At 41.2% G+C, this 27,625-nt stretch overlaps 2 protein-coding genes across 6 annotated transcripts in view; one reads left to right on the top strand and one right to left on the bottom strand.

Annotated features, from left to right (window-relative positions):
- Nucleotides 1–755: 755 nt before the first annotated feature.
- MSMB (microseminoprotein beta) lies at nt 756–5,781 on the bottom strand. Its single transcript, XM_074908338.1, has 4 exons — nt 5,711–5,781; nt 2,620–2,719; nt 1,988–2,090; nt 756–1,098 (listed from the first exon to the last, which is right to left on the bottom strand). The coding sequence occupies exons 1-4, from the start codon at nt 5,711–5,713 to the stop codon at nt 969–971; spliced, it is 336 nt and encodes a 111-aa protein (XP_074764439.1). The 5' UTR covers nt 5,714–5,781; the 3' UTR covers nt 756–968.
- A 6,580-nt stretch (nt 5,782–12,361) lies between these two features.
- LOC141960965 (WASH complex subunit 2-like) overlaps nt 12,362–27,625 on the top strand; it is a 36,950-nt gene continuing 21,686 nt past the window's right edge. For 3 of the 5 annotated variants that reach the window (XM_074907362.1, XM_074907361.1, XM_074907359.1), the window contains exons 1-16: nt 12,362–12,459; nt 12,537–12,650; nt 13,141–13,305; nt 14,893–14,958; nt 15,638–15,811; nt 16,131–16,224; nt 16,626–16,684; nt 17,502–17,549; nt 18,882–18,986; nt 19,524–19,611; nt 20,828–20,896; nt 21,274–21,386; nt 23,600–23,672; nt 24,447–24,503; nt 26,511–26,669; nt 27,248–27,378. In XM_074907362.1, coding sequence (XP_074763463.1) covers nt 12,412–12,459; nt 12,537–12,650; nt 13,141–13,305; nt 14,893–14,958; nt 15,638–15,811; nt 16,131–16,224; nt 16,626–16,684; nt 17,502–17,549; nt 18,882–18,986; nt 19,524–19,611; nt 20,828–20,896; nt 21,274–21,386; nt 23,600–23,672; nt 24,447–24,503; nt 26,511–26,669; nt 27,248–27,378 — 1,563 coding nt within the window. In that variant the 5' untranslated portion in view covers nt 12,362–12,411. The remainder of the gene's footprint in view (nt 12,460–12,536; nt 12,651–13,140; nt 13,306–14,892; nt 14,959–15,637; nt 15,812–16,130; nt 16,225–16,625; nt 16,685–17,501; nt 17,550–18,881; nt 18,987–19,523; nt 19,612–20,827; nt 20,897–21,273; nt 21,387–23,599; nt 23,673–24,446; nt 24,504–26,510; nt 26,670–27,247; nt 27,379–27,625) is intronic. The other 2 variants (XM_074907360.1, XM_074907363.1) reach the window with 2 other exon arrangements.

The following is a 27,625-nucleotide window of genomic DNA, read 5'->3' as shown; positions in this document are numbered from 1 at the left end:
GTCTCCTATATGTGTGCAGATTTAGGATATTGCCAATTGTCAGGGGGGAGATTCCATGTTGAAGCCTACCATTGGCTGGATTTCTCTCCCCAGGGAATGTGGGGAATTTTTATACTGAAGAGACAGAAGGCATCTGCCTTTTATTAGGACCTCAAACTCTGCTGCCGTGAGGAAGCATGTCTCCAAGGGCTGATCTAGACCTCTTTTTCAGTTTGGGCAAGAACCACAAATGCAGCGCAGTGTGTGCAGACTTTGAGGAGCGGGGCTTGGAGGAAGACACCTGGCAGCAGGTCAGAGTAATGGAGAAGAACAGTCACTGCTGTTGGGTAATAACATTGCTGAAAAAAAAAAAAAAGGGGGGGGGGGGGGAAAGGGAGGAGAAAAAGGATTATGATCCTCCATCCTCACTGTTTTTTCAGAGGTCACAGGTGTTAGCAGCATGGGTCTTGCCAAAAGTTTTGCAGCAGTTCAAGTGTGCCCTGTGTACCCTGAGTAGGAACCATTGTACAGCATGTCCCAAACAGTGCATCCCTTCCAAATGATAATAGATTTTGATACCTGGTGAGCTAAAATATCTTCTTTGACCCCTGGCTAGAACAGAATCTCCAAAGCATGAGAGTGTCTTGTACCAGGGCACTGAAATACAACATGTCAGAGTAGTGAGGTGAATGCATTCATCTCTCAAAGAAGGTGACATTGCCCAGTTTTATTACATAAAAAGAACAATTATTATGAAGCATTTTTGGATGTTTCATCTGAATTTATTGTATTCAACAAAGCTCAGTGACACCAATGCAAGCAATGACAGAAATGAGATATATCTGATTATGCACCCTGTATACTGAATTAGAATAATTAGGAGATTACAAGTGAGCTGCTGAAGTACTCTCTCTTAGAAGATCTTCTATGTCTCTGAGCTTCTCTTTGATGTCAAAGCATCTGTAGGAAGGTTCAGAGCAGGTGGGTTGTTAGCCCACACGAGAATAAACAGCACACTCCTTTAAGGGGTCACTCTTCAGCACCACGTCATAGTTACAGCTTTTCTTGTTGAAAACTACTTTACAGTTCTCTTTGTCATAACCAATAGGAGTATGAAAGCTGTCATTAGCAAAGAGAAAGTAAATGTTAGATTGAGAGCAATAAAAGATTCAATACTTCAGTGGTTGTGATTATATCTTCAGCTAATGCTGAGTGAGATATCTCTGAAACTATGGCTAAGACCAGCCTAGCTAGCTTGAGTGCCACACAGCTACAGATTTCAGGGCCTCAAATGATGCCTTGCTGCACTGCACTGTGTAGATGTGCCAGTATGCACAGCATTTGCATAGGGATTTCCAGCACAGCACTATACAGCATGACATAAGCATGGTCTTGGCATATTTTATGTCTTCTCCGTTAATCTTTTTCATTACTGTCAGTTTGCTTAGAATGTAGCAACTGTTTCCTGGTATAGACTGAGTGTCACCTGGCAAAGGTGATGATTATAATCAAGCCATTTTGGCCCTTTGAGAAGCTAGAATAATAGGAAAGGAGGCTGTTGGAGATAGATACTTCAGAGCAAAGCCTTGTCATTCTAGAGTCAGCATATTCACTGGAGAAGAGCACCTCTGGAAAGTGATTCAGATCATCATAAGTCCTTTAGAGGAGCCTCACTTAAGTCCCTTGTGGAACGAATTCCTTCCTACACCCACCTTCCCTGCTAAGACTTAATTGCAGCATAAGAGTGGTTCACAAGTTCCTCAAAATTAAAGACAAGCACCAGGTGGATGTGTCTGGAAGGACCTGTGTCCATGCCCAGTCAGCAGAAAGTGAGCTAAGGTAAACACAGCTGAGGATCCAAATGATCAGGATCTGTATGTGGTTTGCCCTAGCTCTGTGACTTGTGAGGAAAGGCTCCCTTGTGGCCTTAGAAAATAATTTATCCCCAGCAAATGCAAAGCTATGGTCTTCCTATGGTCAATGATGCTACCAAGAAGTGCAAACTTACAGGGAGCAGCAACGCATTGCATCTTGCTTGCAGCTGCATCTGAAACAATTTTCTGTCCTTGGGATCTCTCCAAAGGGGTATAGTTTTCCATCCAGCATACAGCCTGCATAAGACAGCAGCAACACAAAATATGTTCTTGAAGCCTCCACATAAAGGCTGAAAAAAATTATTTCAAGTTTTCTGAAAATGTTTTTCTTGGCAATAGTAAGGTAGAAGTAATTTTGTTCTCTGGGTTGTGACCCAGACTATTTTGAGAGCCTGAACTTGTTTCCTCTTCACTTGTTAGAGACGGTTTCAGTGTGGCAGATCTGTGATGAACGAGAGCAACCAAACAGCCAGGTCTGCCACCTGGCACCACACTTTATTCAGAATCACTCTCAACTCCTGCATCAGCTCCATGTGCTGGAAGAGCAACAGCAACCTACCACAAATAGTGATGATATTGGTGCAACCATACCCAGTCCAGGGGAAGACTTCAGTTTTCCCTACTTTTAGCAAATTGGTGCTGAAACCTCCTATTCATGTCTTTCTGACATCTCCCCCTCCCTTGTATTTTGAGCCCTTCCTGGCTGCTCCACATAGAGACAAGCTACCACAGAACAATCAAGTGAGAGGACCTTCCCTGTTCTTACCTTTGTCAGTCTCCCCTGGCTTGTTCAGTTTAGAAAAGCAGTATGCATCACCCAGTGTCACAACAATGCCCATTGCAACAAGGAAAGCCAGAAAGCTCTTCTGTAAGAGAGACACAGAACCCATGGCATGAATTTAATTCCACTTTGATTATCTTTGTTTTTAAAAGCTAAGTTACTGAACCTGAAGCAAAAGTTAGAAATAAGTTTGTGTATATGAAAATGTTTGAAAAGGGCACTCAGGTATTTCACTGCATTGATGGCTTTTTCCTAGGTGGGAAGAGACAAAATGATAAATGTGTCAGCAGCATCACTCACTGCTGAAGTCCAGTCTCTAGAAATCACAAAAATCTTCAATAGTATTGTACACTTGAAAGTCCTGTCAGACACTTATTAATGCTTTATTTATTGCCCTTGATCAGATTTAGCTTTTCCTCTAGCAAATCACTGTCTGTATAGCATCCCATTGCTTCACATTTGGCTACAGCAGTTTCTCCAAATTTGGCAGTGGAGTGGAGATCTCAGACCAGTAAGTTTTTGAAGTAGGTGGCTGGGTAGAGAAGAGAGGCACCAATTAGTATCTTAGGACAAGATTCCAGTGCTGTACATTCTACTTAGAAGTGTGTGAGCCATTTTGTCAAACCATGCATGCACAAGTATGGACATGTTACGGGACCTCCTTCTTTTTGTCTAGTGGTGACAACATCTAAACATCTCTAAGAGTTCTTTAGAGATGTTTGCTGGGACCTGCTGAAGAACCAGGACTTTTTTGAAAAAATCCTGCGTAACTTTGTAATGGTGGTTATGCTGGGATAGAGGGACTGGAGAAGCATGAGAGAGCACAGGGTTTTATTTTGATGGGTTGCTCAAGCTGGATGACTTAAGGCAAAAGTTTAGGAATGACCAGAGACTGAGAAGCAATAGAGGAAGCTATTTAAATTTTCTTAATAGCACTTGCAGATTAACATGAAAGGACTGTAAACTGAGTAGATCTTTCCAAGTTACTGTTCTGAACTCCAGAGGCTGTTGCTACTTGAAACTGGAGTTTAAAATAGCAGTGAGAGGCTTTGTTTTTAGGCAGCTCTGCTGTCTATCTTGACTTGCTTGGATCATGAACGTCAAAAGACACTGAAAGGTCCTGAACCTTAGGCAGGTGGTGAGCCAAGGGGAATCTCCTCTGTCTGCTGTGGAAAAAACCTTGCTATTTTAATCCTTGACGCACTGCTTTCTTACAGGGCTGAGAGACATTTATGGTGTAATAGAAGGGAGGAGGAGGTCTATGGAGTGGTTTGGGAAAGGTGTAATGCTTAATTTCCATAGTGGTTCTGTGATTCAGAGTTCCTGAGGCTTTGGGGTAGAACAGAGCCAGTTGCCATGCTGAGCACCATAGCCAGAATGAGAGAAGTTAAGAAGCAAGACTGAAACTCTTAAACTGTGCTATTCTGTGGTGACTGGCCAAAGAAAGATGTCTAAGCAACTACTGTTAACTGAAGTTGCAGGATGTAACATTGCAGCTGGTCTCTGCTGAGGCTCGACATGCATTTGGCATGGATCTGTGGGGGTGTCTGTGCTATGCAGCTATACAGGGCTTTGTGAGCTCAGGGCATTGTGGCTTTCCACAGATGATCTCAACATGCTTGGGATACTGCTTGCTGTATATTAATCATCCATCTTGAGTTGTGTGATGGTTTTCCTCCAAACTGGTCCAGGTCTTTGCAACAGCATAGGCCAGTTCTACCACAGGCCTTACTGCTGTCACTCATGTCTTTATAGAAAAGACTAAAATCCTTCTTTTGCCGTGCTCGGCTGTCTTCTGTGAATGTTTTAGCCTTTGTTTGCTGCAACATTTGTCCTTATCTTGCTATTCCTAGAAATGCTAGTCTGATGAACTTGGGCATGCTCCTCTCTAAAGACCAAAGTTCTGGAACTTCTATTGAATCTAAACAGAAACTGAAGGGGAAGTCTGTGGTGTCCAATCACTGTCTGATCTGGCTTTATGCCGGAACAACCAAAGGATACGTCAGCTAAGCAACAAATCATTAGCAGTAAAGGGCCCACATGTAAGTAGACTGAGCACAGACAGTATCGAACAGGTAAGGAAGTACTCGCAGAAACAGTATCCTTTATTAGAAATGGTAGAGATTATTACCGTTACACTGATGCCAAGAGCTCTTAGTTAAACACAGAGTTCTGTTGTTCTGGGCAGTCTGTGAGCAAGGCACTTGAAGGAATAATTTTTTTTTTTTTTTTTTTTTTTTGCTTGTTTGCTCTCTTTAAAAAGAGAATGCCACCAGTCATCTTGCAGAACAGAATCTTCCAAACTGGATTTAATGGCCTTTGAAAGTGGGATGAGATACTAGATCATTTTGCTCAACTAAGTCTTGTCTGAGAATAGAGAAGTCCTCAGGAAAGCTCAGGCAGAGAAAGAAGTAGATGATAATTTCTCCCCGTATTTTTGAACCTACATATATATATATCAGAGAAACTACTGCCTCTTCTGTAAAACTTACACCATTCCTGAGATTCACATTAAATGTAGTAATTGATGTCTGTACCTTTGGGGATTATGTGGGCCATAAGGCTTTTTCTATCTATTTTGCATTACCTAACAGTTGATCCAAATTCTGCAAACATATTTGGAGGGTTGGAGAGCTGAAACAGGACACAACCTGATAGATCAAAAGAAAAATGCAGACAAATATGCTGTGTATTACACTTTTAATTGTAAAAGGAATGTATTTTAAACTGTATTTCACATCTGTAGGTTTTTAAAGCATGGTCCTAAATGTTTACAAAATTCTGAATATTTTCACAAACATTTCTGAGAAAAAGGTAACAGCAGGTGAAAGATCAAGTGATGTAAGTGTATAGTTTCTTGCAAAGAACTACAAAACAGAACAAAATTCACAGTAATCTTCACAAAGGTGCCTTACTTCCTTTGCATCTTACAGTGTTTAAACAGAATATATACACATTTAAAAATGTGTAACTAGGTGACTCTCTTAAATATCCTTCTCTTGCAGTTTTCAAGCAAATACCTATCTGTATCTTCATTTGAAAAAAAAAAAAAAAAAAATCTAAACCTTTGACTTACCATTGTGGAATGCTTGACTTCCAAAGAGCTCCAAGTCTCCAGAATTCTGCAAGTGCTTTATGTGGAATGTGAGAGCAAATATTTTATGGTGCCTTTATGTTGAGCAATTTAAGTCTAGGAAAAAAAAGCTTACTCAGCTCAAATGTAGTGTTGTTGAAATTTCTGAAGAAATCACTGAAATTTTGCCAGCTGGCAATGAGAAAATGTTTGTTTCTGTAGAGCACTGACCTGGGTAAAATATTCAACCCAGAACTTTGTATTCCTTCAAAGCATTACGATTAGAAGTGCCTTTCTGATGGAATACAAGTATTGATAGCTAAGCTATGGGCAGTATTGGACGGTTAGGGGATTAGACAGGAATTCACGCTGATCATTTCTGCTATCAGTGGGCTAGAATATGCTTAGAGTAAAAAAATAGGTATTAATAGCTTAGGGAGCTTTTTGCTTGATCTTTTCATACTCATGTTTAATCCTGAAGTGTGCACTTTAAGATAACTGAAGGTACTTTGCCACTACCCGTATTAAAACCTCTTAACATTCAGATCTTAGTCAAAGCTGAATCACATTGCAACATTTCTCCTTCTCCTCAACTAAACCAAGGATTTCCTCTCAAATTAAAAGCTTGCTGTGCTCCTGTGGGCATGTTCAGGCTTTGACCTGAATAACTGTGATAGAGTATGTGATCACTTTTATATGCGCAAAATACTTTTGAAAGCAGTGATAAATTTCAGAGTGCTAATCAAATACTCTGCTTTCTCTTACTTCTGCAACCTTTTTTTCAGTACGAAATAAGAGACTGTGGCCCTACCGATGTTTCAAAGAGAAACACTTTATTCCAGATGCTGGCAAGCAATTTGAAACTTGTTCCTGTGGGAGATTTATCACCAGCTACAGAAATTTAGCATATGATTTCAAGATTACATTTAGAAACTTTGGACAAATAAATCCATAAAATTTGGCTGTACTACAAGGTAAAAAATTGTGGGGCCTTTTTTTTTTTTAAAAAAAAATAAACACAGAGTTGTAAATACTGTGAAATAGTGGCAAAAAGCCAGAGGGCAGATGTCCTTGTCATGGATTAATACCCAATAAGAGAATAAGCATTTTGCAAAGTTCACTGATGATTCCATAGAACGTACACGTAACGTGCAGATAGATATTTGCACATAAGTCACACAGATAACTAAAACTCATATACATTGGAAATACAATTTTTAGCTTAAATGGTTCAAAGCCTACTAAGAAAAGCTGGAAAATTCCCGTTAACTTCTGTAGCTTTCAGATTAAATTTTAGGAGTTTGGATCAAGCAAAGCACTTAAGTATAGCCTTAGCTTTAGCCATGTGGGTAGTCTCTGGTGGAGCCACTCCTTGCTCCTGAGCACACACTTGGTGAAAGGCTTTGCTGGATCTAACCTTTATCCTAAGTTCACAGTCATCCTGGCTCTGAGTTGCTTTATCAGCTATGATATATCGATTAATATGAGAAGTTTAATTTCTTGACCTGTTTACAAAAGTGGGAGGGTAGCACTATTTCACTATTTCCTGTGAGTTTCATGTTTCAAAGTATTGCTAAAAACTGAAGTAGAAAATCATGGGACTGCGATTCAGGAGACTTTTAAATTTTTTCAATCTGATACTGATGTGATGCATGACTTCAGGTGGCTCCCTTAAGTGTGTCAGAGATTTCAAGCTTCAGAGATTATTACCTGATTGTAGAGGACCACAGAACCCAGAGACAGAACCCAAAAGTCAACTTCCCCTATTCCTCACACGCTAGGCACTCCTGTGCCACACCAAGGGAACTCCAGGGTAACAGCCATCCTCCAAGACCGTGATTTTACCATGAGAGATTAACTTTTGGGATCAAAGAATAACCAAACCCCCATGGGGGAAACCATGAGCCAAGGAAGTCATGTGTATCCAGGTTCCTTTAGAGAATTAGCAGTTCTACTCAGGATTTTTTATTTCTCCTTTAGGATTTCTAGTTACCTCGACTAAGTTTATCAATCTAGTTATTTTTTTCCTGCTTGCACAACTTATTGCAGTAAGTCATTTGACTCGGCACATACCAGCAAGGTCTTTTAGGGACAGAGGTAATCATACTCTGTTTATTTCTGACACACAGGTTATAATTAATTATTTCAAAGGAAAGATGATTTTGAATTCCATGAAATGAATGAATACACTGGTAGGCAAGTGGTGTGTTTGGTCATTGCATTAACCAGCAATGAATCCCAAGCAGGAGAGGAAGTACATCTAGGGGCTTCAAGCTCCTGTACTGGTCCAGTGTCAGCACGTGTACTTATTTCAATCTATAGACACTCACTTCTACACTGTGAAACCAGAGGCTGAGGCATCTTCAAGACCTGACTTCACTCATCACCCCCAACTCCTCTTGCAGCATGCAGGTAAAGCAGGTGGTGGGACTGTCTCTTGTAAGCTGGGGACTTCTGGTAATTGCAGGGCTTGGACAACCACACCTCTCCGTATCTGTACCAAGCCATACAATACAACCTGTGCATGAGAACAAGGAGTGGCAGGTAAAATTAAGAACAATGCACAAACTCTGTTGGGGTTCTTCCCTGTGTGATACAGAAGCTTATATTTTCATTGTAACTTGACTTTTTTCTTTTGTTTGCATCCTGTTCTAAAGTTATAAAAACATATTTACTTTCTGTTAGCTATTGGAAAAGCAGGCTGTGGTATTCTCTTTTATTTTTTGCCTTGTAAATATTTGTGAGTTTAATCAAGTGCTGTGTCTGTTTAAGCTTTTGTTAACACTTCCAGTGAAAGCAGTATTTCTGCCAAAGTTTTTATCCACAGGAAAAAAAGATTACCCAGGCTAGCTATATGGCATATAATTACCCAGATTATCAAGAAGAGATAATTATATTTAAATTTATATTGAATGTCATGTCAAGACTCTTAAGCCTTTGTCCACTGTAAATTGTAATTTCTTCATAGACAAATGCTAGTGGAAATTTAGTAGCCACTTCACACAAACACTTAAAAAAAAAAAAAGTAAAAGAGATAAATGAGATACCCCTCTTAATCCTGTATGAACAAAGAATGTTTCCTGTTATTTCATAATCTATGTGTGTTAGAAAGCATTCTGTCTTTAATAGAGTTGCATATGGCCTAGCAGTGACTGGGTATAGCATATACAATACCTCCCTTAAAGTTGGCCAAGTTTTTTATAGGGATGTTTTCTGGACAGAATAATCTACTATTTGGTTTGAGAGTAGTCAGGACCCACTCCACATGAAAACATTTGCTTTCAGCTCTGTAGAATTTGTGAAAAGAGTGTAAGCTGTGATCATACATAACAAGTGTGCAATACCGGCCTCCAAATTACTTTCAAGGTTGCATCATCTTGCCTTTAGCCTTCTACAGCCATTCTGCAGCTGCTAGAACTTCTGTGTAGTTCTATGGGCCTGTGGAAATTATTGTGGGTACCCACCAGGAACCACGTCCATGGGTGTCAGCCTGTGCAAGAGCCTAAATACTGGATTTCCTCCTTTGCTTTGCAATTGCTTCTTGTGCTGATGATTACAGATGTCTCTTGTGGACACAAAGAACAAGCTTTGAAGCTAACACAACCTCTGCTTAAACTGGTGGATTAAGGAGTCCTAGTGTGCTCTTTGGTCTGGATAACTGCAACTGTTTGTAGTACCCCTCCCACCACTGTTTGTCCCCATTCCATGCCTTGGTTTCACAGGAAGAAAGTTTAGGGATCTAAGCCAGGAGAAAGCCATCCAGATTGCTACAGCACAAAATCCCTAAAGTGTGCCAGGATCAGCTCCCATTGCTCAATCCAAACACTGATAATTTCATTACCACGTTGAGGAGGCAAGCTACAGACACATATTTATGCCTGTATCCCCAACTCAGCTGTGAAATCCCAGAGCCAGCTGTAATTTCAGGCATATCCCTGAAGCCAAGTCTGTATGTGAGCAAGTTTTCACACTAAAGCCACAAACTTTCATCACTATTGTCTCCAGTTTTAAGTGTTGGCTTATCAGAACTAAGCACAGGATTTATGGTCTAGCAGCAGTCTGGGATAGTAAATTTTTAGACAGAGCTAACAAGCAACTTCAGAATAGGCAGTGGCTTTTTGCACAATGGAACAACACTGCAAAAGATAGACTGAAGTAGGACCAGGAAGAGATCCATAAAGGTTTGTTTCCTCTTGCACCATGTCTGAGTAACTATAGCATCCCATTACACTGTGCTAGTTCTCCAGAAACTGGAGGACAGAAGAGAGCAGTAACTGCAGTATGTGCTGTTTCTCACATCCATCTTGTGTAGATTTTTTTCAAACCCTTTGTGTCCTGTACTCTGGCCCACCTCTGCAATCCACAGGGGCCTGGCAGTAACGTGATTGCTTGACCCCACCTTAAACACCTTCACTGCAGACTTTCAGAGTCCCACCAAAAGACCTCTGGCTCATTTCACACTGCTGCAAATGCACAAGACTGAGCAGTTGCATGGGACTGGCAGAATTACAAAGCAACACCAGCCTGCTGTAACTTCTGTCCTTGTGGCCATGCAGAAAAGAACTTGTCCCCCATAATGATTCCAGAAGCATTCTGTCCTCCTCTGGAAGGTGCTGGGGAATCCAAGCTGCACAGACAGAGATCTCATGGCCACATACAAGTAGCAAGCAATGCCACAGAGTTAAGGCGTGCCTGTAAGCATGGATATCAGAGAGCTCAGCTCTATGCAGTCTTACATGTTCTGGTTCTTAATATGAAAATTAGTCCCTCATGACATATGTGATTTTTCATATCTTTACATTGCGTATTCATTTGGAAAGTTCTAAGGGGAACAGCAAGTGATTTTTCTTGTGATCTTTTCTCTAACCTTTAAAAGGAACCTGTCTAAATTCCTCTCTAAAAGGAATTTTAGGACTGAAATGTTTTATTGGGACCCTGATCATAATGTTTAGGTTGTGAATTCTAGAAAGCAGATTTTTACTATGCCATTCATAGCCCTCTCTGCTCAGAGACTGGTGTATGTATCATAAATAAACAATTTCCCCTAAGAGAACATTCAGGTTCCATGTGGCTGGCTGGGGTATTTTCCTGTGGGGTTTTTTTTTTTGGTTTTTTTTTTGTGGAAACTAATCTGCAAGACTCCCAGATGTGAAGCTGCCTGGTGGTAAGACCCTACATTTTTCAGCATCAGTACACATAGAACATAGAGACCTCATGTTTTGTAGTGCACAAAGTTCTGTGCCAGTAGAACTTTGCATTATCAGCAAAGAACTTGTTGGATTTTATTCCACATTTCAGTGAATATGGAAAGTAATTAAAGGCCATTTTTTCTGGTTTTTGGAATGTTGCAGAGGAAGTATCTATGGCAAAATGAAGAGCCTTGGAGAATAATTTTATATTAATCCCATCTGTGTGGTTTTTAACAATCTTGCTCAAGACATTGTTGTGAAACTAGCCTAGGCTAATATTGTTCTACTTTGTTAGTTTTTGCTTTATTGTCAGTATATTAAAAATCTTTAAATTCTACTAGTGTTGAAGATCTGAGCCAGTTCAGTAATGGTATCTTGTTACAGAATAACAGAAAAACAGAAACAAGGAATATGATGATACTTTGCTTTTAGAAGTTTCTATGTCCCTAATCTAGCAATATCCTTCAAGTATCTGGATGTAGCCATTAAAATCCATACATGAGAACTTGGGAGATCTTGGGCATTTTTCTTATTTAAATTGAGAACCCAAGTGAGAAGTAAATCACCCCGTGTCCTGGTTTCTCACGAGGTCTTCTGTGGTATCAGTGCAGTCAAGTGCAATAAATAAATAAACTCCACGTGCTAATCTAAAGGGCTGATCTAAACTGACCATTTCCATCGAATTATTTAGTTACCAGCTGGAAGAACAGATGATTTCATTGTAATTTCATTTCTGGTTAATTCACTTATAAAAAAGAATATATGAAATACAGTGGTATGACAAGGTTTTTTAGTTCTTTGGAAAAAATTACTTAGTGAGAAAGGGGGAAGTTTGGTGTTTGACCGGTAAAGGCCCAGGGATAATTGTCTGTGAATCCCTGTTTGGTGATTTGCACTGTGTATTTATTTATGTTAGGGTATGTAGTGTTTACTTCTAGAAATCCTGGAATCCTGGTGTGGGTTTATTAAGACTAATCCAGTTTAAATCAAAGGAGATTTTACCTGACTTGTCAGGTAAGTCTTGCACTTACTTTTATAAGAAAAATAGGACGAAAGGGTCCCTCTCTACTTGTAAGAGTGGGCATCGGCATACCCCCTTGCAGTGCTGGAGCGGGGAATGCTGCAGTGCTGCAGATGTGTGGCCACAACCTGCTACTCCTGCCACCCCGACTTTGTTCCAGGCGTAGAGTAGGGCCCCTCTGAGCCCGTGTCTGTTACACGTCACGAATGGTCTCTCAGTCGAGGGTGTCAGACCCCTGAAGCAGGTGCAGCGGTCGAAGCCATCTCCCATCCGGTTCTCCGTTGCCCTCGCCGGGGAGATGCGGCCGTCACGGCCCGCAGGAAGGCGCGAGCATCCCTTGCGCGGCGGGGAGCACGCTCAGCCCAGTCAGCCGCCCGTGGGGGCTGTACGCCGGGGCGGCGGCGCCCCCTGCCGGTCGGCGGGCCGCGCGGGGCGGGTCGGGCGGCGGGTCCCGTGACGGCGCTCAGCTGACCGGCGGGCGGGCGCCGCGGTGCATGGCGCCGGCGGACGCGGCGGCCGGAGCGGCGCGGCCTGCGGTCACGGTGAGCGCCGGCGCGGGTGTGCCCGCCCGGGCCGGGTACGGTCCCCGGCTTCCCGGCTCACTCTCCTTCTCCCGCAGATGAACGGGGCCCCGCGGGACGCGGCGGAGCCGGCGCCGCTGTGGGAGCGGCCCTGGTCGCTGGAGGAGATCCGTAAGGGCAGCCAGAGCTGGTCCTTGGCCTCGGATGCCGGGGTGAGCGATGCGGCCGGGCTCGGGCCCGAGCCTGGGACCGGAGGGGTGTGCGGGCCGCGGCCTCCCCCGGGGCTTGGGAGGTGTCAGTCGGGGCCGTGTGCCGGGCGTGCTGCCGCCGGCGGGCCCCAGCAGCGGCCGGGGGTCGCCTGCCTGCCTCGGGAAGGGCGCTGTGGTCGCGGCCCGCCGGGCGGGACGCGGCGAGGGCAGCCCCGGTCAGGGCCCGGCGGTCGGCAGGCTCTCCCGTTGCTTTAACCTTGCGGCCCGGCCGAGAAAACTACAATGAGGAGTTGGCCCGAAAGGAAATGCAGAACGAAGCACAGACTGGGTAGGATGGGACTTGGTCCTGGGTGTACCTGGGGCTGATTCAGTCTAAACTGTGTTTATTTTGATGCTTAGTTGAAACATACAGTCAAGTTCTGCCTGCGTCCTAAACAGTGCCAAAAGGAAAAGGAGTTGGATGCTGACTATTGCTTTCCTCTGTTGTAAACAGCTTCTGCATTTTCTGCAAGAGTTCTCACAACAAACTATTTCCAGGACTCATGAAATCAAAAAGCAAGTAGATGGATTGATTAGTGAAACAAAAGCCACAGACTGTCGCCTTCATAATGTCTTCAATGACTTTCTCATGTTGTCCAATACGCAGTTCATAGAGAACGTGAGTATATATTGTACTTCAAACACTGGTGTTGTCCCTTACTGGAAGAAGTGGAGAAGTGATTTGATCTTTTGGCAAGTCCGATGTCAATTTAGAGATGAAGTGCCTTTTAATCGCTTTCTGTTGAAGAGTGTCCTAATTCCTTTGTGAGTGATGCACTATCCAATATTGTTACATTCCCTTTTGCGTTTTTTGAGGTACCTTCCTTCCTTGTTTATATGTGACATGGAGATCAGAGTTTCATTTTTAGGACTATGAATAAATTGAGATGTCTGGGATGTCTTGGGATGTCTTTACAGGTAGTGTGTATGTAGCATTTGGCTGCAGTTGGCTGTCTGAATGTGAAGAATGTTGTGCGATGCTGTAAATTTGCCTAGTGGTGGTATTTTATGCTAAAAACATTTGGTATTAAAGGTGTTGGGCTGTAGACAGTTGTCTGATACATTTGGTCATGATGAGTGTATTTGTTGATTAATGTTCCCATTTTATGAATATTACTATTTTAGGAAGGTAAAAGCCAGAATTGAAAGCCTGTTACAACGTTGTATCACTAGGAGCATGCATGTAATTAAGACGTAGAGCCCTAATAGTCTTTCATATTTGTGGAAGGTTTTTTAGCACTGAATTTTATCGGGTATATTGTTATGATCAGCATTGTTCTCAGGCCATGTGTGTCTCACCTGAAGACATGATGCTATTATTGGAAAGATATTGGCAGAGGGCAGCATAATGGTAACTTAGATTTCCATTGTGGGGTTTGGTGGTGGTTTTTTTACAGAGCTGCAATGTCTTTTCTGGCCTACCATTGCTGTTCAGCATAATGATTCTGCTGAGAACAGTTTGTACCAAATGTCTTAAATTTTGGGTGCTTGAGGCTGTTTGTTCCCAAATTTAAGTGAAAGAAATAGGTCTTCACTTCTCAATTTAGCTAATGTGAGAGATCTGTCTCTTCCCGGGGGATAACTGCACCTGTGTTTGAGAGATTTGAATTTAGGCTTGCAGGTTCAAGGGTGGTTTTTTCTTCCCGTGTCTCCTTGTACTTGATCCTACAAAAGAGTACTAAAAGTGCTAGACGGGAGGGATCATTGGAACATACTGAAGGCTGAGGAAGGATGTGAACCTTCTCTGTAGGTACAGGAGAAGGGTAAATGCTAAAGAAGGAAAGCTACTAAATGACAGAAACCAAAAGGAAAATAGCTCATAGGTAAACTTAAATTTGACTTTGAAGGTTTCTAGAATAGCTTTATGTTAGGGGGCATAAAACAGTGCTTTCTTTAAACATATTCAGGTCAATCTGTGAAGAGGGTTAAAGGGTCAACTTTTCTTCTACTACTGCAGTGACGTTTACACTAGATTACCTCAGTTGGGTTGAGAAGCTGCCTGATGGTAACTTCAAGGTGATGACTTCAATGCATGAAGTAAGCTATGAAGGCTTGGCATCATCCATGGCTTCTTTTTTAAAATGTGTAATGAATTATGTGTAATTTATTATTAACAGTGTATTTTATTTTGTTGGTGGTGCCTGTGGTTTAGCTGTTGCATCAGTATGTTGTTCTTACTTGAATTAATTTTGCTTGATTTTTTTAGAGAGTATATGATGAAGAAGTGGAAGAGCCTATTCCCAGAGCTGATGTTGGAGACAAAACAGAGCAGGTAGTTAACTTAAGCTGTCTTGAGTGCTAGCAGTATGTTTGCAGCTGTTGTCTACCTTCTCATTTTCAAACTTATTTTGCAGACATCTGCAACTTACAAACCAAACTGTTTCCTTTCTCCTTGAAGTTTCTCTGTTGGAAGGTGTATGTCATTCAAACATAAAGTTGACAATAACATTGGAGGCTACTGCAGTGTATGGTAATGTGTTAGGGCCTCCCCAGGCTCAATACTGTGTCCAATAGGCAAGACCTACGTGTCAGTTTTCAAATGGCTGTGCGTGTTTTTTCAGCAAGAGAACTGAGGCCTTGGGCCTTCTTACTGGATTCAGAGATAGTAAATTGGGGAAGCAGAATTTGACTGCAATTCCCAGGGATAAAAACTCAGAGAGCTTTTTATATATCTTGCAGTTTAAGTGTATTATACCATAAATGTTCCCCTGATGAACTGGGAGCACAAATAAGATAGTACTGTGCTGGTGTGGTTGTTCAGAACATCTCTGTTTCTGCGAGTGATAAAGATGAATTAAATCAAGCAAAAAGGGGTTCTGAAGGTCCTTCTCTTACTTCTAGTGAAAAAGCTTTCATTGTACTAATTTGAAGTTACAATTTTTCATGCATGTTGCAGTGAGATTGAGTCCTGAGTAAAATGCAATGAGAATGTGTTATTCCTGTTACTAAAGGAGAAGACACGGGAACAGAAAGAAGCTGATCTGATCCCCAAAATCCAAGAAGCAGTGAATTATGGGTTGCAAGTTTTGGACAGCGCATTTGAACAGCTAGATATTAAAGCAGGCAACTCCGACTCAGAAGAGGAAGAAAGTAACGAAAGGGTGGAACTGATACTTGAGCCAAAGGTGGAGAGACTTGTTCTTTCGGGGAGCATGGGGTTGTGTTTGGCTTTGTTGGACTTGCTCTTTGCTTCTGTCAGCACTATCACTGTGTTGGTATAAAATTGATATTCGTTACCTAAAAAGTATTTGATGAGTACATCCAAAGAAGTGCTTCTTGCTGAGCTATTCCTTTTGTAGCCTGCTTGTCTTGCAGTTGGGTAGCATTAATGTATAGCACCCTAAAGAGAGTTAGTTTAATGGCAGTGAAGTAAGATTTCTGTCTTCATCAGCAACATAGAGCTGTTCCTAGATATCAGAAAGACCTGATGTTGTCTCTTTCCAGGATCTCTATATTGACAGGCCTTTACCTTACTTGATTGGCTCTCAGCAGTTTATGGAACAAGATGATGTTGGCCTTGGAGATCTCTCTAGTGAGGGTATGTACTGGCCTGACCTCTTATTTCCATGCAAGGAACTAGTTCCTAATTTGAGACTTCGGTCTGTTTTAACTCACAGTGGGATTATACTGTGTAGTGCTCTTGCACGTTTAGCTGCACACTGTAATTAGCTGGGGAAAAAATGTGCGTCATGCTGTAACAACCACTTTTCCAGTATGCAAAGCAGTAACTTCTCAGTAACTTGTCCTCTGTATATTTGAAATGCAAAATACTAAAATTTCAGCAGCCTTCAAAGTTCTTCCAAACCAATCCCTTTTCCACCTGATTTTTAGTTCTCTTCACAAAGCTTTTAAAGTTGCTGTTGATATGTCTGGTGACTACCTTGCTCTGTGTACAGACATTGTGTCTGATCTTAACTTTTCTGTTTTCATTTATAATAGAAGGATCAGTAGATAGTGATCGTGGAAGTGTAATGGACAGTGAAGAGAAGGATGAAGAGGTAAGTGACATGTGACAGAGTATCAAGCTACTTTGCACAAGCATTTGTGAATCCTTCACTGCATATGAGGCCATTAGCTACCTTGCTTTTTCATGTGGGTTCTCAAGATAATATTGCGCAATGTCTGTTCCCTATGTCAGTTGTGGTAAATGTGCTTTTCATTATTCTTACACAGTAGTTTTTTCTGCAGCTTTTCAGAGGACCAGTAAGGTAGTATTGGCTTTAACTGCTATTATAGTAGAATACTTCAAACCGAAGTGTTTTGTTCCAGTCTAACTTCACTTTGTAAACAAATCAGATTCTTATCAAGAATTGTATTTATGGAGAACCAAATCTGTTGTAAATTACAGTTACAAAGAATGGGATGGAGACTAACAGGAGTAAGCTTGAAGGTTAACTAGGTTTAATCAGTAATGCATTTCCAGGCTTTGCCTCAAATCTGCTGCTGTGGACTATCAATTTCTGGTATGTTTTGCCACCTTAGCTAGGATGTCTCTGCTTTGTAACTGTACTATGGAAACACTCCCTTTTTCCTGAGGAGTTAACTTTAATTAAGCAAAGACACCAAAAGCAAAGTTCCTTTTACTTAATTGCACTGTCAGATGGAGCTTGCTGTCTTCACTAAATTAATGACTTTCTAGTGAGCTCCATTCATAAAGTTGGTCAGCGGTGGGGAGATAATTCCTTGGTCAGATCATGGTGAGGAGATCTGAATGTCCAAACATAAGCAACTTCAGAATGTGAATGTGAGCCCTCTCCCTTAAACACTGGACAAAGTAAATGTGTGATACTTGTCTTTGTGTCTCTTGTGTTCCAGGAATCGGATGATGACTTTGGAAACCCTAGTGAAGATGACCAAAAGACGGTACGGTTATACACTGTGGTACATACCTGAAAGACTTTCCATTTGTGACACAGTGAGGATGCAACAAAGAGGAGATGAGAGCTCTAGACAATTAACTATTAAAACCTTTGGTTAAGCCTGATCTGTATAACTTTGTAAGGAAAGGTTGTCCTGGGCAGATGGCATTGTGTTGTGGAATTGAAGCTGGGTTGGGCTTAAAGACATGCTTGCAAGCCATCACTAGATGCAAGGCATATATGGCATGGCATTGCCTGATGTGTGTTTTCCTGAGGAGTTACTTTGGAGCCATGAGAGTTCAAAGAATCTACCTCAGGAAAACTAGGCTCCTGTGGGATTATTGGGTCTATAACTCTAAACATGCTATGTAGGAAGTAAGGAACAGTGCAGTTTGGTTATGGCATGAAATCAAAGCTGTGAACAGTATTAAATATCTGAAAAGTATGTCTGTTTGGATAACAAATGAAAAGAGAAAAGAAATGTTTAGATTGAAAAATTCACGCCTGACTTTAGTTGCTGGTAGTAGGAGAAGGCATCTTACCCATGTTTAGATGTGCCACTGCAAAATATTTTTATGTGGGGATCCTCAGTCTGAAATTATTTAGTGCCAAAAGAGCAATGTTTCAAAAAGCAACCCATTTTAAACCTATGTATTAATAACGCAATGTTACAAAAGCACTCAGATGTTACATTAAGCTGCATTTACCTTCATAGGGTAACTTTGTATGCCTGATGTATCTTAAGATGAGCAAGTACCTTTGGATTGTCATGATTTAATTGACTTCTGGGCCCTTGTCTGTGTTAGCCCCCAGCTCACAATTCGCTTAATCTTTTTCATCCTTTTTTTCTTATTGACATGACTGAAGCCAAGATGTGGGCATGTATTATCTGTCATTCTGCTATCCACCTTAGGAATAGCTCAAGATGATACAGTTTTTTACTAGCTGATGGCAGTGTTCCTGAGTTAAGGCTAAATACTAGGTCTTTAGTGAAGAGAAGTTTCTAAACTAAGGGAAGCCGCACAGCCAAAGCAGTTCAGGCTTGTGTACAGTAGCAGTATGCTCCTTGTGAGGAGAGCCTTAATGTCAGTTGCATCTCTGGTCCAGAAATGTTTGGTGACACAGCACAGGGATGTAGTAGAGAATGTGGCAACTTGCTTGGAGCTGCAGGCATGCCTTCCTTACCTCTCAAAAGCTGCGAAATACCCCAAACTGGCAGAATGTTTCCCTCCTTTCAGTAAGCTTGCTTTGAGTGTTTTCTCTAAACAGGTGTAGTTTTGTGCTTCCTTTGTGTGCCAACTTCAGGAGAACACAACAGGGTATTACTGTTTTTTAGAGGACAGCACAGATGAGTGATGAAGAAGATTATGATGGCTGTGATCTCTTTGACTCTGAAAAAGAGGAAGATGAGGATGGAGACTTAGATGAAAGCACAAGGGTTGTAAGTAACCATTGCCTTCCTGGAGGGAGAGATTTGACTTCCTTCATGAAAAATCTGTCCTTAGAGGGATTATGATGATAACTTTCAGTTACCTGGGATGAGATCCTGTAGAGAGGGCCTGTAATAATCCTGAATGGTATTTCAACATGGTTGTTAAGGCTTTACCCCTTTAGGTAGGGGACTCCTGCACCCTAAGCTTGCATCAAAGCTGTCTTTAAAGGTCATTAAGAAATTAACTTGTTGCATTTGTGTGTGGTAAAGGCTTCTTGCTTATCCTGCTGTCAAAACAAGGTGACATTAAAAATTATGTGGTCATAGAAGATTAGAAATGGCCTTTTTTCTCTTGATGAATGCATAATCTCTTAATTACTTTCTTAATAGAAAGCTGTATTGCCTCTTCCGAGGGCTTCAATCAAAGTCTAGACAGGATATTGTACAAGTGAGGCTGTATGATACAGTATTTATAATTGCAATTGCATCAAGTTGGTAACCAGATTACATATAAGGAATGTGCTGTTGTTTGTCCCTACTCCTCAGAAAACGAAGAGACCAACATCATTTGCAGATGAGCTGGCAGCCCGAATCAAAGGAGAAGTCCCAGCCAAACAGGATGAAGAGCGTTCATGTAAGTTAACTCAAGTTCTGATAAGTGCTTGTGAGATAGTGGGGGACTCATGAGAGAGCTGCATGGGAGGTTCTGTGTAACAATACGTGATATTACACGGATCTGCTATTTAAATATGTATTAGATGAAAGCCTAACAAGAGGAATTAAAGGCACTATTTTGTGTTCTGAGAAACCTTTTGGCCATAATTTACTGGATTGAATTGGAATTTCACTGTTATAGTGGAAAATACATTGCTTTCAGGTGAGACCTGTCACTCCCCAAGCACACATGTTATTGGAAAGGTTTTCTCTCAATCTGATTCTCTCTCTGCATGGAAAACTGCATGTTTGACAACATATTTCAAGGGACTCCCTGTTTCACATAAGTATGTGGAAGCCACTAGTCACTGTAATCCTTCTGTGAGCTCTACAGTGGAAAACCCCTTTTATGTGGTGGATTGTTTGTTTTTTCCCTCTTTATGGCTTAAGTATACTTTTGGGGGGAACTTTTCCTTGCTACTGTTTTCCATGATATTTTAGACTACGTATTGGATTTACTCATGTCATTTTTAAAGGGAGAGACCTCACTCAAGTAGTTATTCGTGCAGCAAAGTAGAAGTTGAAAATAGCTGACTGAAATTGATTTGGCAAGTGCTTGTGAGCCTGCTTTTGACCTGTAATTTTGAGAGCATGAACAGACAAGAACAGCATGTGTATGGTGTTCCTGCGCAGTTCAAACAGTTAAGTTAGGTCTGTGGATATCGGAGCATAAAACCTACCCTCTTGCCCTGTTCAAGTACAGGGAAATCTTCTGTTCATTGAAATAACCTTGTGATGGTAGGACCAGAGGAAATAAAACTGTGGCTTTGCTTTTGGTATCTGAATCAAGGAGTAGGTCTGGAACCATTTGAGATGCTCCAAGGCTCTGCGTAGTCTGTGTGGGATCTGTACCATCTGGAATGCTGTGTTGCTCTCCGGCATCTCAAGTGACACTAGTTTGTGTGTAGGCAACTGTGTTGAACCCATAACGCCTGACAGAATGATGCTATTACAATTTTAAGGGCTAATTTTAGAACCTGTACTTCGTAGAATTGCTTTAGTGGGCTGATTCATATGAAAACATGTAGGTCAGCTTGGTTAGATTGTTTTTTCAGGTTCTTTTTACCACAGATTGATCATAGGCTACAAGTACAGGTGGACTAATTTATTTTTGCTTTGAAATTTTCTTCTTAAAGCCCTGTCATCAGAGACCAAAACAAGGAAGACCCTGAAAGAGAAGAAGGAAGTTAGAGTTCCACCAGATGGTAAGATATCCTTCTCTCTTGTTTTTGAATTGTGGGCTGGATTGTAAGACACTACTTAAGAAATTGTGGCATCTACTCTAGAAACTGGATGGGATATTGGTGACCATCCTTGAAGGTGAGTGTGTAAACAAATCTAGGTTGTGATGTGCCTGTAAAATAAGGCTAGAAACAGGCTCAGTGAGAGTTCTTCCTTAAATGTGGTGTTATGGAGCAACCATACAACCCAGTCTGTCTACAGCAGCTTCTCTATATGTGTCATGTTTATAAGAGAGAGGGGATGGAATCAAGCCAGGTTTTTTTATTTTTGGTTGTCCCTTTAATTTCTTTCCTGAAACATGGTCAGTTCCACTACAACTCTTGGCTCTTGTACTTTCTAGATGAAGATGATGATATATTCAAGCCTCCTAAGCTGACTGATGAAGACTTCACACCATTTGGTTCTAGGGGTGGCCTCTTCAGTGGTGGAACAGGTCTCTTTGATGATGAAGAGGTGAGAATGCTGGGGAGGATAGAAAAAAACAAAAGATCCCTGCAATCCCCACCTCTGGAAGGCAGGCAGGGGAGTGATATTCAAGTGTAGTGGGACAGTGTAGCTTTCCATTGGAGAATCAGAACTAAACACGTGAGGTACTTAGGATCCCCTTGGCACAAAGCCCTCCCTTCTGCAGTGGTGCTGATGAAAGATGCAAGTGTGATTCTAGCATTACATTAGACAGGTTCTAATTCCAGCAAAGTTTACTTGGCACCTCACTTCTATCTGTGGAGGAAAGTCAAATACCATACAGTTTGTTTATTTTAAAAACAGCAGATTTCTATTAAAATACCTGTGAGTATACTGAATTTTGTCATTTTCTCTTTCTCCTTGGGTATGGGAGAAGTTTTAGAGGAAAGAGACCATGATATCCTTCTCACTTTATCTTTCATATACTGTATCTGGACAGTGATGCTGTTGAGTTTCTCTGTCTCTGTGTTTTTAAAAGTTCCCTATTGCAATTATGCTCTGTTCTTTCATCTAGTTATTGTACAACTCCTGGATTACCTGTGTAGGCAAGAAAGGTTCACCTTAAACTTACTCTTGTGCTATGTATCTAGAGGTGACTTGATGAAGGAATGGTGCAAAGTGCATTTCTGACCTTTTTTAGCATTGTTTGTGCATGTGAAAGGGGATAGAAACGCAGTGTCAGGGATACTTAAGATTTAAGAATATGATAGTACAGCTGTGTAGAATAAGTGATTGCCTTTGATTTTATCATGCAGCTGATAATGGGTAATAGTCAAGGTTAGTCTGGAATAATAACCAGCCATTGTCTTTGTGAGATGTTGTGCTCCTCGTTGCAACTAGAGCAAAAGTCAGGTGTTCCTTGGAGCCAATGAGGCTATTAGACTGAAATTTGGAAGGAGGTGTCATGTACAGCTGACCTCAAGCTTGTCATGTCAGTCCACTACCATATAGCCAACAAGCACCAAACAAGGACATTGTGTGAAGGGAAGAGGATAGTTTTATGCAATGCTTTCCACTCAAACACAGCCTTTACTGAAAAAATATTCATGTGCTGCCTTTTTAAGTGGCAGCAAACTTTAAAAGCTTTAAAAAATAAAAATAAGTAATCCAGTAGTGCAAGCCAGCCTGTCAGTGCACATTCAGATGAAGCTATCATTAGAGCCTCTTGGTTACTTATTGGCAAGACTTTCCTCATACTGTAGACGTAGGACCACCAAGCAGATTTGTCTGTGATTGTTACCTGCCTGCATATACTTGTTTTTGGTTTTCTGTTACCTGAAAGTTAATCATCTAGGAAGGGTAACTTATCTTCACTTACCCTGTGCAATGGAGGAGGCCTTGCTCTATCAGAAGGCAGCCACAGTAGGTCAGCAGGCAAATAGTAGCTGAGAAACGTGCAATTAAAAACTGACATCCCGGCTGCAGCCCTGCGCTCTCCTACTCTTTCCTAAATATTGCTGCATTCTTTCCACAAAGCTTTATACAAGACTGTGCATTTTGAGTCTTCAAGTAGACAACCTCTAATACTCAACTTCCCGTAAGAGGGAGGCTTTCAAGAAACTAAGTGGTCAGTACTCACAAGATCTGGAAGCTTCCTGGAAATCTAGGCTGTGATTCTTAGGGAGGGTCGGCACAGGGCAAGTGCAACCTGAACACAAGGACTTTTGTGGGAGTGTCCTGCAATACTTTTGAGCTATAGTGTATATCTCTGCACCACAGTGGTGTCTTAGCATCTCCTTAACAATATTAATCATTCATCTTAACTGTCTGAAGTTCAGGATTATTTTTATGCTTGTCCTGACGTGAATCATTCCTTCAAACCTTACTGTGTAAGCTTCAATAGGAAAGCTTAGAAGGGTGTAATCAGGACAAACAGCTGTAGATTAATTAGTGTAAGCCCTTGAAGATGTGCAAATAAAATATCATTCCTTCTTTGGAGTCAACAGACTGATGATCAGTCTAAATTAAATTTTAGAAGACAGAAAGTTACTCTTCTGAATGTATGCACTCAAGTTAATGCTTGGGTACCTAGGTTTAAGTCTATATGTGCGAACATCCTTTTGAGAAGGAGTGGTAGTTACCTCCTCTGTTTTGTCTTAGAAGTGGATATTCAACATGGAAAAATCGGCAACTGTCTTTTGCTATGAAAAACAAATTTACCACTTCCCCCCCTTCCCCTTTGCATTTTCATCTACAATCAGAGCGATCTTTTTGCTGAATCACCAAAAGGAGAAGAATCAAAAGAAAGAGAGGAGCAGGTCCCAATAAGTGAAGGTAAGAACCAATTGTTGCCTCCTGTAGTCCTGTCTATGCTGAGATTTATCACCACTAGCAGCTAGACTGTTTTGTTTCCAAACTAGGACGTCTGGAGTAGCAGTTGTTGGCAATTTTCTTCTCCCTAGCTTTAATAGAGAACAGCTGTGTTTCCCTTGAATTTTAAATGTGTTTGTTCACTATGGTCTCTTACACACACCTACTCTCCTGGAGCTGAAAGGTTGTCCTTACTGACATTGGCAGAGCTCTCTGTGTGCACTGAGTTCCTGCCACTGAAAAGTACTTTGCAGAATCCAGTTGTGGGTTTGAGCAGGGTAAAGATTTCTTCTTGCAGATTAATGCACATCTGAGTTTCCCAGTAGCTGCATATCTAGACCCTTAAGGAGTTTGAGTACACATTCTGTACTGCAGCAGCTTTTACTGAAGCATTGTATTTGAATTTTCAGATACTGATTGGGAACCTAAGCCTTTTTGTATTGAGGGTATTGTATTGAAGTGGTTTTGACTGTGTGAATGTGAACTCTTGTAAATAATGCTATCTGTAAATGTAAATCATGTTGATAAGGTTGAGTAGAGCTGTTTTGTGTAGTTTTAATGGAGGAAAAATAGCTGGACTGTTATATATGAATTTCTAAAGAGTTCTGAGCTGTTGAGAGGAGAAAAAAGATGGAGCTCAGAAGACTTCTTGGATTCCTATTTCTGTGGTTGAGTTCTGAATGCTTTGACAGCATAAAACAAGTGTATCCATTTGTATTGTACTTCCTATGGTTTCAGCATCCTCTACAAAGTCCTTAAAGAAAGTTCCTGCAGGTGCAGTATCTCTGTTCCCAGGTATGATTTATTCAATAGCAGATTGCTTCCTGCACAAAATGCTCTGTTCTTTAAAACCTGGGGAGGTTTTAAAGAAGAAAACTACCCAAATACAGCAGCACAGCATTGCTTGATCATATGCTTAGTGACAAATACAGGTGCTTCTACCATGCTAAGCCTAAACTGCAGCATGCTTTATGGATAATCAAGATTCTGTAGGAGCTTTGAAGGTAGATATTATTGATGGCAGATATTAGGAGCTGTCAGCTTCCAGTGTTGTGCTATGAACTTTCAAGGATGTGTGTTACTTTGGCTGATATTATACAGCTTAAGTCTGGAGTGTATGCAGTCACAGCTTCCCTCTATACTCTGAGAAGGAAGCGCATTTTGACCTTTCAGATTTGATCATATTTCTTTGGGTTAGCAGAAGAACAGTGTAAACATCAAGTTCCTATGCTTTTGTGGCATAGGTAAATAAGACCAATCTTGTTTCTCTGGTTTTGATTAGGAGGATCTGCATACATGTGGAAGGACCAGATCTATAACTCAGAGCTTAAAAAAAAAAAAAAAATTATTATTATAAGATCCCTATTCCATGTCAGACTTCCAGCTGAGCAATGAAAGGAAACATATGTCACCAGTCTCTGTAAATCAACTGACTTTGATTTCTGTCTCTGTTTAGGAACTTCACCTGATTGAGTTATCAGAAGTTAAGTTTTGCCTTTCATTAAGAAAGGCCTATTTTTAGACTATGGCTTCAGTTAACTGAGCCCTCAGTCAGCATGTTTTTTAGAGTAGAACATATACAAATACAGCCTTTTTACTCCAAGATCAAAGAAATATATCAGCAATGGTCATTCTACATAATTTTAAGATTTGGTAGCAAAATTTAAAACAGCAGATAGAGCAACGGATAAAGAAAACCTCATTCTTGGAAGTACTGTTGCATAAGCAATGAATTACCCATCATTTTAAGTGTCCTGTCCTAGTTCATCAGAAATGAAGTTATATGTAGCTTGTATTCAAAGTCTTCAGTTGCTCCCTCTCAGTAACTTGTAGACAGGCTAAAGTCACCAGAGAAAAAACAAGCTTGTGACTCCTTTGCTAATCAAAATTTCTTGATGAACACATTTCCAGTGAACAGTTTGTTAGGAACTTGAGAATGTTTAATAATTAATAAAACTCTGGGTCTGTATTCCTGTCAATTCTGTGGCACTTTCTAATTGACACACTTTTTTTTATAATAAACTGCTGCTGTGCTGGTCAAAATTCATGCAGTCTGCTGACTTATAACCAAATAGCAGTTGTTCTACTTTCTGCCACTTTCAATTAAAGTCTTTTTCTTTTCCCCACCATTTCCAAGCATCTATACATAAGAGCCAGGCTGCCAGTTTTTACCAAAAATGCTAAAAGTGTTTGCAGACAATCACTCAACATGCATGTATCACTGAAGTCAAGACATTTTCACCCCAAATGAAGAAGAAACAGTTGTTACCAGCTTATTCTAGTTGGTCACTGCCATTTTTGAAGTATGCGGGAATCTTAGGGCCAAACTTAGCCTCCTACTGCAGTACTGCTAGTGGTCTTGCATGACAAATGAAGCTCCTTGGGAGAAGTCAGTCACCTATCCTTCCCTCAAGCACCTTCCCACTTTTTATTTGACCACAGTGGTGTGGCTTACTAGTTAGTAGAGTGGGATTCTGGTTTCAGAAGTCCATAGGAGCAACAGTGTGGGACTGCTGGGTCTTCTAGCTTTAACACAGAACCCAGCTGCTGTTCCCAAGGGGAGATGAGCAGGTTCAAGGAAGAAGTGATTGCAGTGAGAATGAGGAGCCATCTGTCTGTAACTTGGCTTTATCAGGAAGTTTCTACCTAATGCTTTTGATGCAGCATTGTTGAGGAGTGTATTAACAGTTGCTGTGATGGAAACTGCCTTGCTCTACTTACTATGGCACAAGTTCAGCTTTTCAGTAACTCTGGCAATGATCTCTGTGTGGGCTGTGGTTTTTTTCTTCATCTGACCTGCAGGAGGAGGAGATGTGTTTAGTTCCACTTTAATTGTGGAAAAGGACAAGAAATCTGTAGCACAGAGCACAGAGAGAACTCCTAAACAGCCTGGGAAAGTTGTTCTGTTTGACGACGATGATGACTTCTTTGTGGGAGCCACTAAAAAGCCTCCAGATTCAGGTACCTCTATACATGTACAGTGGAAGATTAAACATTAAAGGTCATCAAAATTCAAACAGATAGGAACCAGTGAGTTACAAAATTCAAACCCGCATCACTGCTACTTCTGCTTGGAGTTTTGTGAGGGGTTTTTTGTTGTTATTGTAATTTCTTTTCCTTGGAGTGCTGTGGGACTGGTTTATTTGTACATTCTCTCCACTGATTTCTCTCTTAGGATGCGCCTTCTACTGCTAGGGCAATATCTAGACTTGAATCAGGGGAGTGGTACAGACTTTATTCACACAGCCTTGAATCCCTGTGCCCAACACTCCTTATTGGCAGGCTCTAGGCCTTTAGAGGTGCCAAGCCAATACAAAACACTGCATTTAGAGGTGCCAACTGACTACTCCAGTGCTTGTGGACTGCAGTCTCTGTCACCAGTGCTCTCAGGTAACTGGTGCCTCACTTTGAGAGCTTGTCTAGCTTTTTCTCTTAAACACTTTGATGCTGGTCATTAAAAAGGGAGTGTGGTATCTTCTCTTGTTCAGTAGTGGCTGCTCTGTTCTCATCATTCCCCATTTGTTTATGTCTTAATGCAGTCAAGTCCACAGCTGACCTGTTTGATGATGATGAAGGTGACTTATTCAAGGGAAAACCTGCCATTCCTCCTGTGGTTGCCGGAACAACTAAAGAAACAGAAAGCCCCAGGGAGACAGTCATGGAAAAAAAGGTAATGGCATATAAATGGATTGTATGGCTAAGGTTTTAGGAAAAAGCTGTTACTGCAGTTGAAGTAGTCTTTCCATGTGCAACACTATGGAAGTGCCATATTTGTGAAATAGGACTAGGTTTATAGGGTCTTCCATGACCCAGGTGCTTCAGGGGTTCTTAAATGCCTTTTGCCTTTCAAACTTTGGGTTTATTTGAGGTTTTTCTTGTGTGGGCAGTGATTGGAAGAATCTTACTAAGGCAGGATT

This window comes from Athene noctua, chromosome 5 (genome assembly GCF_965140245.1).
Source record: "Athene noctua chromosome 5, bAthNoc1.hap1.1, whole genome shotgun sequence".
NCBI classification, from domain to species: domain Eukaryota; kingdom Metazoa; phylum Chordata; class Aves; order Strigiformes; family Strigidae; genus Athene; species Athene noctua.
The sequence above is the reverse complement of the archived record's forward strand: the minus strand, read 5'-3'. Positions and strand labels throughout refer to the sequence as shown.